Here is a 16,789-nt window from a genome sequence, read left to right on the forward strand (position 1 = left end):
AGGATACAAAAAAGGAAAAACATGTGAAGGCAGATTTTAGTAATGTTATGCATTTCTGTAACTAAAATACTTTAAAAGTTAAAATGTGATATTCTTGAATGTTACAAATAAAACACAATACTCTAAAGCAATGCAAGGAATCTAGGAGGGGAAACAGATACAGATGATTAGGTAATTAATGTGCATTTTATTTACTGAGGTTAATACCTTTTAATTTAATATAAAATTCTGAACTGGAATTTTAAAGCTTAATATTAAAATCTGAAACTTTTAACTTTGCTTTATGGATAATCAATAAAATAGGTATTGACTTCCTAAAATAGTGTATCATTATAACTACACTCGTGTGCTCTCCAGAGTTAACTGTTCTGTCAAGACTACTAATTCTTATCATTTAATCATCATCATATCATTATATTACAGGATGTTTCTTACCCTAATTTTATACACAAAATCCAACAATTCAGCCTTAATTATCAATACACCCAAGATCTTAGAAATAATTCCAGAAAGTGCAGGTAAGAACAACCTGATAAGCAATGAAATTTTTAATGTGGAGCTTTACCAGGTTTTGAATTCAAGAGCAAAAAGATACTTAAGGTCATCTGCACATATAGTACTTGTCTACAATTCCTTAAACGAAGCATGCATTTTCTTGGGATTGCATGACTAGTCTAAAATGCATTTGGCTTAAGTCACTGCAGACAGATGTTATGTGCTCATACCCATGCACTCCAAATCAGCTTTTTTCCTTTGAATCTGCCTAGCCCTATTTTTTGATTACTAATATGCAAGACACAAGGAAGCATGGTAAATTTTTACCCAGTCCATAATTGTAAGGCAACGACTATAATATTGTATAACCACCATAAACAACCATATAATCATAGTATCTATCCAGCAACTTCAATCTTGCAAGGTTGGCACGCTCTGGGGTCCTTTGATTGAAGAATGCCATCTATCGGGAACAGGAAAGCACACCACTGTAGCAGTGCCTGCCCTTTGGAATAGGCCCCCACTCTACTGTTATTCAAAAGGGTGGTGAAATCCTGACTCTTCACCTAGGTTGTTGGCGAAGGAGAGTGAGACTCCTTGTTTCATTCCATCTGAGCTGTCGTGCTTGCCATCTTTTATTGATTTTATTGTAATTTGTTTGATTGTTGTAAGCCACCCAGAGTTGGGATTTGGGTGGCATACAAGTTTAATAAATTATTATTATTATATTTATAGCTCTAAAGGCTATCTAGACAAGGTGTACTAATGGCAAATATAATACTATAGTCTCAACTAAAGGTTTGTACAAATAAAAAAATGTATTATTTGGAGCTGTACCCTGAAAGTTCCATTAAACCAGCTGGAATTTGCCACAGTTTAACAGAACAAAACTCAAACTGTTCTGAATAGCCTGCATTTCACTGAAACAAAACTCAACATTCCAGTGTTTTGACCGCGGAAACTAGCAGAGGAACAAGCCTCCTAGTCTGAAAAACTTTGGACAACCACTATTATGACAGCAAAGAAATACTGAAAACTAACTCTTTGCTATTATATAGAGATCATAGTAAAGTCCTGCAACAATGCTCTGAGTTTTTCTTCATTCAGATAAACAGGACATGGGAGATTGTGCCTCCTGTAGCCTGTATCTCTTTTTGATGCATATAGTTCACCTGACATATTCTCAACTTACCCACAAAGCTCCAAATTTCTCTGCCCTACACAGCACTCTCCCCTGTTTAGACTGCACAGGTCTCCAATAATCATTAGTCACATGGTGGTCACATAGTCAATATCTACCTCCCTTCCTCTTACAAACATGGGTGGGGAGAAGTGTGGTCCACAACCAAGATTAAAGTTAATGCCTTTTACCTGTCATTTCCCTTGGACTACCACTAGATATTTAATAGCAATCTCTTGGCAATCTTGTGAACCAAATGCAACCATAATAGAAAATGCAGACTAAATTCTCAGCAACATTAATACCTCTAGTGATTTAACCCTCACTTCAAATCTCAGCAATATATTCTTCTGGACTCTAGTGGTTTGATATATTTAGATGACTGGTTCTACCTCAATATAATCTACCAATTGCAGCTTCTCCAGGTTTCAGGCAGGAATCTTTCCAAACCACACTTCCTACATGTAAAGATTGTGCATCACTGGGTTACCATTCTTTCTATAAAATACAAGGAATTTAGCTGCATACTTTTAGTTGCCAAAACCTCAGCCACACTATTTGCAAATATACAGAAACATGAGTATCTGACCAGCAGACTTCCTTTTGAACAAAGGAGATGCTCCCATATCTTTCTGACAAGATGCAAGATTTTAGCATTTATCTGAGTTTTGCCCAAGTGCTACGTAAATATGATTTGAAAACATTTAAACATATCTAAAAGTTCTAAATACACTAAAAGTGATATTAGGATCGGACACCAAGAATATACAAATTATCCCTATATTTTCTGTTCCCAAACAGAACAGCAAACATTTATCTGCTGGATGTTCTTTGCCTTAAAACTCTGTATAATCAGTGTCATATACAAGAGTCTTCATTATTTCTACTTTTATTTATTACCTCAGAAATAGATATGTTCATGTGAAGGATTTACATAAGTTAATGAACAACATATACAAATAAACTTTCAAAAAGTGCACTCCAGTTTACAGCAGATGCCTTCGGTTCTATATCATAAACTCAATTTTCTATTTAGTGTACTAGCTGATTCCCAACTTTTTATCTAAGGACATTAGGTAATCAAAGCTCATCCTGACATCTCTTACACTAGCTTGCTGGAGCTAGTATAACACTGTGATGTAGGTGCTTATGTCAGACCCAGCCCTTCTGTTGTAACTTCAATTAATCAAGAAGCCAAATTAAATGCCAAAAGTTGACATTATATGCAAGATAGCAAACAGCTTTTTGGATGGCACTGAAGTCAGCTCATTTAGTATAATCACCCAATTGCTCTTGCTATCAATATAGGAGTCTCTTGTTTAGCAAGAACCTTTTAACAAACATTCTGCAAATATCAACTCTATCCTTCCCATAACTTAAAGGGTAACACTGGGATATGATGGCTTAACAAAATTTGACAACAACTTAGGATGCTTTGGAGGGACTGCTAGTGTATGTCTCCAAAGCACTGGAAAAATATGTGGCTCGATTTTAATCAAGACTTATTTTACACATCAGTAAATTCCAAAGCAACTACTCTTGGCATTTGTATTACAAATTCATTTGTCAGTGTTAAACAGCTGTCTTAACATAGAATGGTATGGTATAAACAAGTGTTTCACTGAGGGCACTATGAAGAAGGAGAAAAGAAGAATGAAATCAATCATTACCATTCACTGGCCACACATGCTTTACAAGTAGACCTGGAGGTTGCCTACCACCAGTACAAGTGGCAACTAACTAATGAGGGAGTAATAGGTATGTAATACTACCATTTAGATTAGATTGCATAACAATACTCATCTGAACTCTAATTTTTTGACAAATTGAAACTCAGAAACAACACTAAAACCTCGTAAGTAATTGCTTTATTCCAAATAGCATTAAGCTGGCATTACACTAGGACAGATTCCTGTCACTCAATATACTAAGAGTGGCTGGTTAGATAAGACAGACCACACAAGACTAGTATACAATGATTAGAAAAAAGAACCACATGAGATCAGCATCTTAAATAGTTATGTCAATCAGAAAAAAGTCTCTACCTTCACATTGGTTTCTTGGAAGGATCTTCCACCTTGTTTTTATCACATTTTCCAAGATCTGCAGGCCATAATACTGAAAATTGGAGAAGTGAAATATGTGAATATACTGGATAGTTAACAACAATTTTCAGGATTCTCATTCGAGCTGACATCATTCACACTTAATATTAAGATTATGTTGATTAAAAACAAATCTATCACCCATTTACTAGTTTTTCCCATGCATTTTCCTCATTTTTTTCCTTTGCTATTCTAAAGTCCTGCTGTTTGGTCATGATCACACCAGAAGGGAATGAATAAAAAATGTTTTGTGAAGCCAAATTAATTATCTTTGGGGGGAAAATCAGCAGTCAACAAAAAAGCATAGCCTAAATGACTGCTTATAAGTTCCAAATATACAACCAAGTTCAGCAACTTGGGTGTTTATGGGCTTTCTGTCACTTGAATTGTTAAGACTGGGGCTTAACATTAAATCCACTAACACTTTCAGAAAGATGTGCTTCCTAAAAATTAACTGGTGTGTTTCTTAAAGAACAGCAAGACAATTCAGGTTTATTTCAAGGTACAATAATCTCTCCCCTATAACAGCCATATCTATAGTTTCAATATTAACTTTTGTATTCAGTCAAAAGTTCACCATTTCCATATATACCTTGAGGTTGTTTTACCTTCCAGGTAAGCCTGCCAACACATGTTTTAAAGCAATGCATTTGTAGGGAATGAATATTCTTCAACCCATTTTATTCCTTTTATCTCAGTGTAAAAATGTTCAATATGACCTCTATCATAACTTGCAGAGAAATAGAAATATATTTAAAGAAATAGCACAGGAGAGGAGGAAAAGGGGTCAAAGAGTTGCTGATAGTGAGAAGATGGGAGGCAATACCTGAAAGGCAAACTTAGGCTTCAGTAATAAGATGGCTGGTCAAGATTTGGCCGAGAATAAAAGTTCTTCAAGACTGTTAGTGTCTATACAGAATAGGGTAATTTGAATTTCAGCCAGAGGTATCATGTAAGACCATTTTAAATGAATAGCACAATGTAGACTGTCCCAAACTACACTGTGCTTACTCCAAAAGTTTTTGAGACATGTTCTAGCTTTTCTTTCCCTCAAAGTTTATTGTCTAATTTCTTTCAGACTCCAGGGAAGTTTGTACAAAGTTAGCATTCACAAAAACATCTGCAATACTAATAAGCTATTCTACTTCCAGTGCAGAAGCTGGTGAAACATTTTTAATTTGTAGCTGTAATCTAAAGTACTGTAGTTATCTATGAATGCAGAGGAAAAACATTATCTATAGCAGTGGACTGTTGCTTGCTGTTTCTTCAGCAGGTCTCCATGCTAAGAAAAGAAAAAAAAAGAAAAAAGAAAAAAGAAAAAAGAAAAAAGAAGAGAAGAAAAGAGAAGAGAAGAGAAGAGAAGAGAAGAGAAGAGAAGAGAAGAGAAGAGAAGAGAAGAGAAGAGAAGAGAAGAGAAAAATAGCTACATCTGAGACTGAACAGCAGGTTGCTTTCTTGGCAATCCGAAATGGTGCCAAAGAAACAGCAAGCAAATTTCTGGCAATATGCAAAGCTCTTGTTTCTTCTTCCTATCCCACAATGCACGTAACTTCTTTGTACTGCGGCCTAAATCTCAAATGAACAAACATTTCTATTGAACAGTGCTGGCATTCATGAAATAACAGCATCCAGAGCAGCCAATGCACCAGACATGAACAACAGAGTGTCATGACAAGACTTCACCTGTTACAATGACTCCCTCTAATCAAAACTGTACAATAGATACCAGTGCAAGTATCTTTCTTGCTTTAATATTAGTTCCACTTCTCTTAAGACTAACTGGTTTCCAGCATTAATTTCTGTCCATGGAGAGGGTACCCATCAGTGTAGCTGGTTACAGATCTAGGAGTTTCAGAAACAAGTTTTCGAATACTACCACAGGGATACACAAAAGGCTGAACAGTTTTTACAGCTCAAAATTAGCCACCTCATTGCCATCCTGCAGCAAGATGTTAGAGATACAGAATGGCAGGGAGCATTCCTTTCTTCTTTCTGATATAGAAAGACACTTATAATATCTCATGAGTAGAGTTCTGCCCCCCAAAACGTCACCCAATCCTCTAGGGCAGATGAGAGTGCACAGGTATGAGGCTATTGCCACATTACTCCATTCCACTGATACTACCCTGAACCTGCATAGCAGTTATGGGTACTTATGCATACAAAGCATGGGTACTTAGCTAAGGCATCTCCTCCAAGTATCTACAACTGATCACTCCAACATTATGGACTTATTTACAAGAACACTATACTATATGCCTTTTTCCAGCTGACATCATTAATGCAATTTTAGTTCAAATTATTCTGAAAAGCCCATAGCACCTTATTTTCATGTAGCTTGGAGGATGGTACTAGTCTCTTTCATTAAGCATATGTGCACATTTAGTTATAAATATGCAAACAGGCAAGCATTTTTTCTTTACTTTTGTTATGCAAGTGTTCACTCTTAGTTCTAAAAATTAACAGAACTCTGTTCTTTTGGCAAAAAACCAATGCATACAATCTCTTTTAAAAAGTTCTCATGACTACCTACAAAAATGTATGCACATAAGTATTGCTAGTATCCTCAAAGTATTTCTGATATTCACTACTGTATGTTTCTCCAGGTCTCAAAAACATTTTCAAAATAAATGATACAATGAAATTACAAAGGATGGGACAGAAGAGCAGATTGACAAAAAATGTATATCATGATTCCTGTGGCAGAAATTTTTTATGGGACACTTATTCAATGTACCAACCCATTCCCTCCCACCACCCAAGAAACCAAAACAAGGAAAAAAAGCAATTGATGAACAGAATTCAGTTAAAGGGAATCAAAAGGGTAGACCTTGTGGAGGCCTGCCGTCAAAGCCTAGCTGTGTCAGTTGCACAGGAAGACACCCCTTTTCTTCCTATTACAAGCAATCAACATAATGGAACATTATGATTAATATCAGGTAGTGTTAACAGCTTTAAGAAAAAAAATGACTGCATAAAAGCCAAATGTCATAGTGCATAAATTTAGCACCAAATCATTTGCAATTTATGTAAATTGAAGAATTCTTTACCTGTTGCTTTCTTTCTGTTCCTCTAATCATCTCATTTTTCACAAGACAAATTTGAGTTTTAAAAAATACTGTTGATAAATCAACTTAAACATTAGTAATGTCTGTGAGTATAAAAAGCAAAGTTTACCAGGCAAGCAAACAGGCAAACATGGTTACTTAAATTTAGTACTTTGAGGAAGTTCTTAACCTTGTCCTAAAATTTACGAAGCCTTTTTTAAAAAATAAGACTTTGATAAATATCATCCAAATTCTGTAGGAACTATTTGGAGCATGGCTGTACATTATCTAAAACAAGGTATAGCAAAGTATATGTGTGTGCACGCAAAGAACATGGCCATGCACATGTTTCTTCAGCTGTATGACAACCACTTTCACATGTTTGACAATTTATATTTAAACCTCTAAAATTTCTAGATCAAAAACAACTGCAGAAGGCTGAGAAATGTCCACTACAGCCAGCCACTATCCTGATGATATGGCTTAACTGAACTACAAGGAAGTATAAATTGTATCCAACTGAAGAAAGTATCTGGGGTGCCTAGCCTGTTTTAAACTATATGGAGTAATACCAATCTAAAAAAAAAAAATGAGGAACGTACTTGCCCTCAGTTATGTGCATATGACTTTCATCAATGTAAATGAAAGCCAAACACATTATCTAAAGACATGATACAGCTATAAAATGTTATAACACTCAAATCTGTTCACATTCAAACCATAATTTTTAACACAAATCCCATGTGACTCAGAAATTCTCAAGCCTTTTACAAGAAAAAGTAACCAATAACCTCATGGAAATACCATGTGATAGTATAGGGTTAAGTTAAAGAGATTTGCAGGAACAAGCAAAAAAATTAAACAAACACTAAATCTAAAAATTGAGATACCTTCCTCAAAGTCTGAATGGAAGAAAGAAAGAAATCAATTAAAATCATGTACTTACTTTGGTGTTCATATTCTGAGAGAATTCCAAAATAGTATCAACTCTTGTCCATGCATCAGGGTGTTCCTTTAAGTGAGTCAGGACCTCCTGTGCCATCCTTTGCTAAAAATCAGACACAAATAATAATTGCAAAAATAGCTCGCACAAGTGATTTGCAATAGCATTATCTGGATTTCAGATAGCTGAGACACATGGAATAGCTGTTCAGTTTCAAAAATCACAGATTTTAAGATAGAAGTTTATGCATTCTTCAGTTGCTCTAGTTAGTAACTAAAAGTTGCATCAAGAGACCAATATTGTCTTATACATTGGGGAAAAATTTTTATGTTTGATCATGTACACAGCTTTACTAAACCTCTGAAAACACCCTTCCTGACAAATAGACACATGATAGTTGGAAAATCTGGAAACATTTGTACATGTTTTTCAGACTGTATTTTCTGAGACCCAAGTGGTAAGAAAACTATTTTAAAAATTAAATTTGAAATACAGATTCTCCCTTCTATAGATCTTGAAAGCAAAACTATGCATATCTATGCATAACACATGTAACAGGATGCTTTCAAGGAAGATTCAAGCTATGAACCTACAATGTGAATAGAGGTGAAGTAAGGTTTTGCAGCATCCAATTTTAGAGCCTAACATCTAGAGACAGAGGTCCCAAGTACACAATATAAAAGCATGGATTGTCTCTTGGAGCTATAAATCCCAACTTATTGGATATTATTCTACCACTTGATTGAATAATGCAAAATGAATGTTTAAATGTTAATTCCTCCATTCCTATTCACCACCATAAATATAAAAGAAGGAAATAAACATTAACTGAGGAAAATTCTTCATTATTCCTGAACAGGAATAATGGTTCCAAATCATCAACTAGCAATTAAAAAAAATTTTTTTTATTTGTCTAAGGCCACGCAACTTCTCAATGGCTCTGGGAAGCATGCAGATTGAAAACCAAAGAAACAACAACAACAGAAAAAGTAAATGGTCATCCTGGTGAAACAGACATAAGAATCCTCACAAAGGTAGCCTACTGCCCATCCTAGCCCAAGCTTGGGAAAAAAGCCAGGCCTTCAAGGCTCTTTAAAGCAAAACTGGGGCCATTCAAATTTCAGGGTGGTACTGTTCCAGAGGGCATACAGTGCAACAGAGAAGAAACACTTCCTGGGTACATCAGATGTTTAATGAATGGTACCCTGAGCATGTGACTGTCGGATCTTATTGGACAGACAAAAACCACAGGAGAGAGATGGTTCTTCAAATATCTAGGCTCCATATATGAATGGCCCTGAGAACTAACCAGCACACTGAAGTGCATCTGGAAGCCTATTGGAAAGCAGTGCACTCACAAAGCAGAGGTGTTATATGGGTATACTGTGGCATTCCCATAACTGTTTGTGCCACCACACTTTGGAATAGTGGAAGCTTCCAAGTGATCTTCAAGAGCAGCTCCAAATAAAGTGCACTGCAATACCCACACATGAAGTAACCAAGACATGAGTGACTATAAGAAGGAAAAGGCGCAATTGGCACACAAAAATAAATCTCTGCAAAGGCTTTCCTGGCAACAGCTACCCCCTGCACTTCAAGCAGAAGCGGAGAATCCAGGAAAATCCCTGAATTGCACACCGGTTCCATCTGGGGAATTGCAATCCCATACAGACTAAGAAATGGAAGGTCCCTGGATCTGGGAGGTTCAGGTACCTATAAGAACTTGGTCAAGTCTGTCCTTTCCCATCTGGATTCCCACAGCTACTAGGGACTTGGACAAAACCTTGACAGCATTGTGCAGTCAGCCGGAGATCAAGATATACAGCTGAGTATCATCAGAGTACTGATGTCAGGCCCTGTGCTAACTGATGACCTCACCCAGTGACTTTATTTAGATGTTGAGCCCAGGACATCCTGCAGATCAAGAGCGCTGGACTTAATTTCTCCCCTTCTGTCAAGCTGAAGAGAAAGGAGAACCACCACAACACAGTGCCCCCCACTCCTAATCTCTGTAGTTGATTTCAGAAGGATACCATGATCTATTGTATCAAAGGCTGCTGAGGGATCAAAGACAGCCAGGATGGTTGCACCATTCCTTTCCAAGCTATGCCAGAGGTCATCTCAATTCTATGTCTTGCTAAACCTAATTGAAGAAAGGCCAGATAATCCAGAAATGGAGGAAACTGGGCAAAAGTTGTCCAGGACTATTGGGTCCAGCGATGATTTCTTGAGAAGGATCATTGCATCCTCCAAGGTGGATGGAGCTACCACTTCTCTCAGAGAGGAAGTCACCACCACATGGACCCAACCGTATCACTTTCCAGGAGGCTTTCATTAACCAAGAGGGACGGAGATCTAACAAACAGGTGGCCAGGTTAACTAACTCAACAATCATGTCCATTTCCTCAGGAGTTATAGGACCAAATTCTTCCCAGGTAAGCAAGCAAGACTCATTCACCCTGACTGGATCACACAGACAGTAAAATTAAAGGAACAATCACCAAAAGTTTAAGTGAGCTATTGGCCTTCCAGTTCAAGTACTGTGATGCACTCTGTACTGAAACCAAATTTGGGAGTAGCAGATTATATTTACAAATACTCTCTCTAAAGAATTAGCCATATTATCTGTGCTCTGTGATTCTACCATTATAGAATACTATTTATGCAATATTCCTGCTTCCTCAGGTCTCTTTATTACTTTACAAGTCAAGCTATAAGATCATTCTTAAAGAGAACTTGTTTCTTCCTCTACAGATCTGATTATGCTTAAATCTCATAACAGTTATCTAGTTTCCAATCATATACTCTACCTGGGCTCCTTCTCCATGATACAGGCAGTTCACCACATTATCCAACAGATTTATATCCAATTTCTGGTTGAAATCCAGCAGCTGCCGTGCTGCATGGTCTGCTAACATTGTCATAATTGCTGGCATAGATTACTGAAATTGTAAAGAGACAAATCAAGTTTAAAAAATTAAATTTAAATCTTTAAATATTCAACTAGATATTTTATAAAGATAATTACATTTTAAAGAACTGACAACTATGAAATGAAATAGCTGAAAGGACTGAATTAAATTCAAATATATAGAAAGAAAAGTGGGGTTTTTACTTAGCAGCTAGGTTGGCATAAAACACTAGACTGGCTAAACTAGGGTAGATAGTTTTTGGTTCAAGGCATTGTATGAACCAGGACAGAAGATTAAACCATAAAACAGATTGTTTGAACACTGTAAGTTGTGTGAACACAACTGGTGAACCCAGTTAACTGATGTGGGAAACTGAACTCTCTTCCATATTATGTTTATCTCTAAATAAAAATATATTATTCCAAAAAATTAAATCAATAAATATACCCAGAATTAAGTCTGAATTTTAGTAATCACTTTTAAAAATATTTATATTTACAAAGAATCAAACTAATTTTAAATGAAATGAAAGTACAACTTTTGAAAACTATAGAGGGAATTAACAAGCCTTTAATTTAATAGCTTCTCTGCTGTTACAGCTTCCCTAATTCATTCTCCACATTTTTATTTGCCTTCTCTGCAAGCATACTAAAAATGATCAGAAGCTGAAAAAGTGTTGCCTAAGAAACCCATGATTCTCCTGTTCCCAACTTTTAAAAGAATCCTATATATGGTCTATGCTAGCCTTACCCTATGCACAAGCAAGCCCTACCTAAGTTAAATAGGATTTTTTCCCAGATTAAATATGCATAATAGCTTTCCTCTGATGCCTACCAGACATATGGGTTACAATGCCCATTGCCTACTAAACTTGGTCACTGATTACAATGATTGAAGATGATAGAATTGTAGTCCAACAGATCTGGGGGATACTAGATTGGGAAGGGCGGTACATATGAGTAAGCCTTACTTGTGTTCCAGCAGATCATATTATTTTTGGAAATGATCCTATTAAAATTTTCTACTGGAATTCATAATAAAAAATGTGTAAAGAAATAGCTAAACAGATAATGATTATGCTGAGGTTGTTTTAATTTGGCAAAATAAGGCTGAAATTTCATTCATTCACTCTGGAAAAAGCTCTATTGAATTCAGTGGGTCTAAATTCCCCTAGGATTGAACTACAAATATCCATACAGAGCACTCTTATGGTAAATTATATAAACCTGAAAACTACTGAAAACAAAATTTAACCAAGTGCATGCCTCCAAATGTGACATGTTTAAGCATATCAGGTATAGTTCAATCTTCCCTGTGCTATTGGAAATGACACCTTTACTTGGTATGGCAGAGAACAATTTTCCTTATAGCACTGTTCAAAACAGAATTATATATTTTTTCAATATTTAATTGCACACTTTTCTCAGGAATTTAATTTCCTAGTTCCAAGTATCAACAAACACTCCTATTTCCATTCTTGGTTATATATTTCTTGAACAGTTTATATGCTCATACAAACATACTTTGTTGTTGGCACTTGCATGCAATTTCCACTGATACTTGCTTTTCCTTTAAGAAAAATCTATATCTTTTTGCTAACTTCACTACATCACAAGGAAGGATGGCTTATAAGCAGTCGCATGGAATGATTGCATTTTATAAACTTAATCAATGGAGTAGAAGCATTCTTACCACATGATCTCATTAAAATGACCTAGCTGCTTCTAACAGACAATACGAAAGGGCAAGGGTACATCAACTTTATACATACCTCACTACTATAAGAACTAGATGCTTTAGTTAAAGCTAATGCTGTAAGGTACCTATTTACTAATTGCAAAAGCTAGTGAAACTGAAAAATTTCCACTCTTAAAATTGCAAGCTTAAAAATTGTACTGATTAAAACAACTAGTTATAAATAATGTCTATCTGATTTATCTATAACACATATATACATATCAAATAATTTGGACAGGGAATACTCTACTACTTGAAACATATTTGGACAACCATCCTCCAATGTTCAGTGTAAACAAACTTACAACTTAAGAATGACTTTATCTCTCTGCACTTAATTTGACTCCATTAACTTCAGCACAACTAATTCATCCTTAGTTATCCCTGTGCTGACACTAAATGTAGGTCTCCCGAAGTTTTATACATGCTCACAATCAGGTAGTTCGTATAAAACCTCTCCAGATAAGCTGCGTAAGACGAAAAACCTTTAACCGACTGTAAAATATAGTATTTAAGGACTGCAGTCTGCCCCTCCCCATACACAGTCGCTTCGGTAATGTTTCCTCGAAACAAGAAATTAACTTAACAGAAAAATTAGCAAATTAAAGAACTCACGCCGAAATCATAAATAGGCCCGTAATGTAAACAGAGATGAAACCTTACGCACATGGGGTACATCCAAGGGAGACGGCTACCTTCACTCTTATCCACACACACACCCATTGGTTAGGCCTTGGCTGCCGCCCTTCGCCAACAGCAGACACGCTGCAGAACATGCGACATCCACGGTACTGACATACAACTAAGCTACAAACTGCGATTTTATTTTCAGAATTTTCCCAAATAGCTAATGCATTTTTCAGCAAAGAGCGGACCACGCATTAAGAGATTCTTGTTCCTTTTCCGCCCTAAGACCAGTAAAGAGCAGCTGGGCCGCTGCAGCCCCTCCCTCCTCTTTCCCTGCTTTCTATACAGGGCCCCCACGTGATCCAGGCGGACGTTTCAATACTGCTGCACGGAGACACACACAAAAAATATTTCTGGAAACTTCCACTCCTAATAATTCAGAGATAATGCTCATTCTTTTCTCTATCCAGTCCCAGTCTCCCGCCTTGTCCTTCATCTACCTATAAGAAAAGGTCCTCCTTTCATCTCCCGCCAGGCCCTTCTCTTTCCCGCTTACGTTTTACTATCCAGCTCCAGTTTCCTAACCTACACTTGCTGCTTTGCTCCATTCTCTCCGCCATGCTCCACGGATGGCCTAGGTTGCTGGAACCTCCTACACTTTCCTTCCCTGTCTGATTACTTTTATTTCTGATTTCCCAAGCACCACATCCCTTCTTTGAACTTCGTCTTGCTCCAAAGCTGGCATCCACTCAAGCCCTATGTCTCTTTGCGATACACGCCCCTTTCTCTTTCTGCTTTCCATGTGGCTGCAAACACAAGTCTTCAAGAATGACCCTCTCATATCTCTATATTATGAAAAAGCTTCGTACTACACCATACGCATACTTCGCGCCCCCCCCTTTTTGTTTTCCTTGGAAACGACAAGATCATTTACACACAGTTTATACGGTTTAGGCCTTGGGATTGACAACCATTACTTCAAATAAAAGCTAAAAAGCATTTGAGAATTGTTAAGCATAAAGCAATCTTTCTAGTACATCTTTTCATATCTGCCCCTTTCCACAAAAGTTCCAGTTGATTTCTCCAAGGGTTGCTTTCCTATATACCCCAACTTTCTCCATCAGACCGTCCTTTCCCTCCCCTTCCAATTTAATGCCCCATACATGTGTTTCCATTAATTGAAAGCTCTCACTTACCTAATTGAGTATCACAACTACTTCTTCTAGAGAGGCAAGTAGTGGAGAGGAGCAGTTAAAAAAAAAAAAAAAGAAATCCAAGCAAAGCCAAAAAGCACGAGGAGGAGGAGTGAAGAGATCTGTCCAGCCTTCCTTCCTTTTCAACTCCCCGCAACACAGATACAAAAGGAAGGTATCTTTCTCTTTTCATACGCAGTCCAAAAGTCATTCAAACCCACCCACCCCTCCCCCCAGCTCTCCGACTTACTAGCAAATGGGGATGGAAAGAAAGGTGAATTACAAAAAAGGGGCCGAGAGGGCAATAACACACAAATCACTTTCTGTTTCTTAAACTCAAAGTTACAAATTCGCCCATACAAAAAAACAGGGCTTGACCGTCCATTCAAATGTGCACCCAAGATTCACCCCCTTTTCCAACCACCCCGAAAAAGACACACGGGGGGTGCGATTTGATTCGAGGCACGTCTTCCAGGCAAGAAGCAACTCTCTATCGGTTTCCCTCTCCCGCCCTTTCCTTAAAGCCTTAAGTTGTAGGGGGCGTTCCTAAACCCCCTTCACATAAACAATACTTTTCATTTATTAAAACACAGTGATTTTAAGAACCCTCCTTCACTGCCTTATACAGGTATACAGCCACGCTGAACACTGAAGTTGAGGGAGATCTGCCAATTTGGGGGAGGGTTCAGGGGCCTACAACACACCCACACCACGCTCCTTCCCACTCCAAAATTAAATAGGTGGGGAGGCTATAAAATGCTCACTTAGGTGACCCCCACGCCTGTTTGGGAGTCTCTAAATAGATTTTTAAAAACTCAGAAGCACTTTTCACCACCCCGCTCTCGGGAGTCAGTCAGACGGTCAGTCTCTGGCTGGGCTGCCTCCCCCTTTCTTTCCTCACGCTCCCACAACGCACGGGCTGCTTTTCCCTCAGTTCGCTTCCATACCTAGCCCCGTCCCTTCTCTCTATTTTAAACCCCTCTGCTTCTCCTCCTGCCAATCCACTCCTGCGCTTAATGAACCCCGCTCTGCTTCCTCGCACACGCGCGCCCTCCGGCAGTTCCTCCTCCCTCGCTCGCCCGCCCCTCCCCACACGGTAAAGGCGGCAAAGGAGCCGAGTGCGTGGGGCGACTGCTTTTCTTTCTCTCGGACACAATCCCCCCTCGCTCTCACTCGCTCTTTCGTTTCCCCCCCGGCTCTTGCTTTCCTTCGTTGCTGGTGCTTCTCCTTCCGCTCTTCCCGCTCCTCCTCCTCTAGTGCCACAGACTCGGAACCGGCTCAAACCGGTTCAGACTGGGAGATTCCATCTCGGTTTAGTTTTCAGCCCATGGCGCCTCCGAGCGTGCGGGAGGGGCGGGGGAAAACCTCCACCCCAAGCCGCCCTGTCTTTCTATTGGCTCCAGGAGATGACGGAAAGAAGAGGAGGAGGGAGCTTCAAAGTGGAGGGGGATCCGCATATACACACACACTACCTAGCGCGGGTTACAGGCAAATAATAGATCTCTACGTTTCGTTGGTTAGCCAGGACGTCCATCTTGCTTACACTACCCCTTTCGAACGCGCGGAGTTCTCGTGGAGGAAGCCTAGCTCTTTTTTTCCTTGCTCTTATTCTCTCTGCAGAAGGAGATACAGTACAGTAGTGGAGAAGAGTGAATGTACTAAAGTGCAAGAGGGAAGGAGGAATAGACGCTTTTTGATTGGAGCAGAGGGACCGTCTCTCTTATTGTCGTCCCGCCCATCCCCACCCCTATTTCTTCCCGCCTCGACCTTCTTTTCTCGTGCCCCAATGTCTTCAAATAGCATTCACGCGGACTGGTTCTATACTTAAGGCTTACCTCTGATTGGGTGGCTGCTTTAGATGACGTCAGGAGGCGAGCTCGAGGCGAAGGAAACCGTTTACGGCAGAGCTCGGGGCGTCGTAATTGAATCGTGAGCGCAGGACGCTGAGGGGAAAGGAGGTGTTGATCTGGCGATGTGTAGAGATGAGAAGAAGGTGGCTTTAGGAAGGAGGGCTGGCTCCGCATAGTGAAGAGAAGGAGATGGTTCTTACGGAAATTCTTGGTTCTTATGGAAATTAAGATAACCATGGAGTGTTCCTTTCTTTCTGAAAGAGTTGGCACGTTGATCTACCAAACCGTAGCGGCTTCTTGCGACACTTACGGTGTTAATCAGTTTATACCATAGTAAGTGTGTTAGCCGGAAAGTGCAGTAGGACTTCGGTTTTTTGTATTTATCCTTGAAAACAAGGGAACAGTTTTCTCAACTGGTACTCTCCAGGCGAATTGGATTACAGCCCTGTCATGACTGGTTTATCGGGAATTTAGCACGCGAAGTTTGCCACATCTATATATTTTATATTTTATTTTAGTTGTTAGAATTATATCTCACCTTTCCTTCAAGTGGTCCTCTACTGCTCCTTTTCCCCATTTAGCTTGGTCTCACATGTATGTTTAAAAAAATTAAACGTAAACTATTTCTTACACAAATAGAACTTTCAAATAAGTTAACTATATTAATAAACGGTAGTACAGAATAATACTTTGCTCAGTG

General features: G+C 38.5%; 1 protein-coding gene across 4 annotated transcripts in view; it reads right to left on the reverse strand.

Annotated features, from left to right (window-relative positions):
- Window positions 1-15,741, reverse strand: part of XPO1 (exportin 1) — a 62,366-nt gene extending 46,625 nt beyond the window's left edge. The window contains exons 1-4 of one of the 4 annotated variants that reach the window (XM_007428833.4): window positions 15,413-15,741; window positions 10,581-10,712; window positions 7,774-7,875; window positions 3,721-3,793 (exon numbers count right to left, since the gene is read on the reverse strand). In XM_007428833.4, the coding sequence (XP_007428895.1) occupies window positions 3,721-3,793; window positions 7,774-7,875; window positions 10,581-10,706 (301 nt within the window). In that variant the 5' untranslated portion in view covers window positions 10,707-10,712; window positions 15,413-15,741. Of the gene's footprint in view, window positions 1-3,720; window positions 3,794-6,610; window positions 6,675-7,773; window positions 7,876-10,580; window positions 10,713-13,086; window positions 13,330-14,242 lie in introns of those variants that run through there. The other 3 variants (XM_007428832.4, XM_007428834.4, XM_088149751.1) reach the window with 3 other exon arrangements.
- Window positions 15,742-16,789: the final 1,048 nt, after the last annotated feature.

The sequence above is a fragment of the Python bivittatus genome, unplaced genomic scaffold (genome assembly GCF_059951505.1).
Source record: "Python bivittatus isolate LINGU-HERP-01145 unplaced genomic scaffold, Pbiv_v1 ctg000020_np1212, whole genome shotgun sequence".
Lineage (NCBI taxonomy): Eukaryota > Metazoa > Chordata > Lepidosauria > Squamata > Pythonidae > Python > Python bivittatus.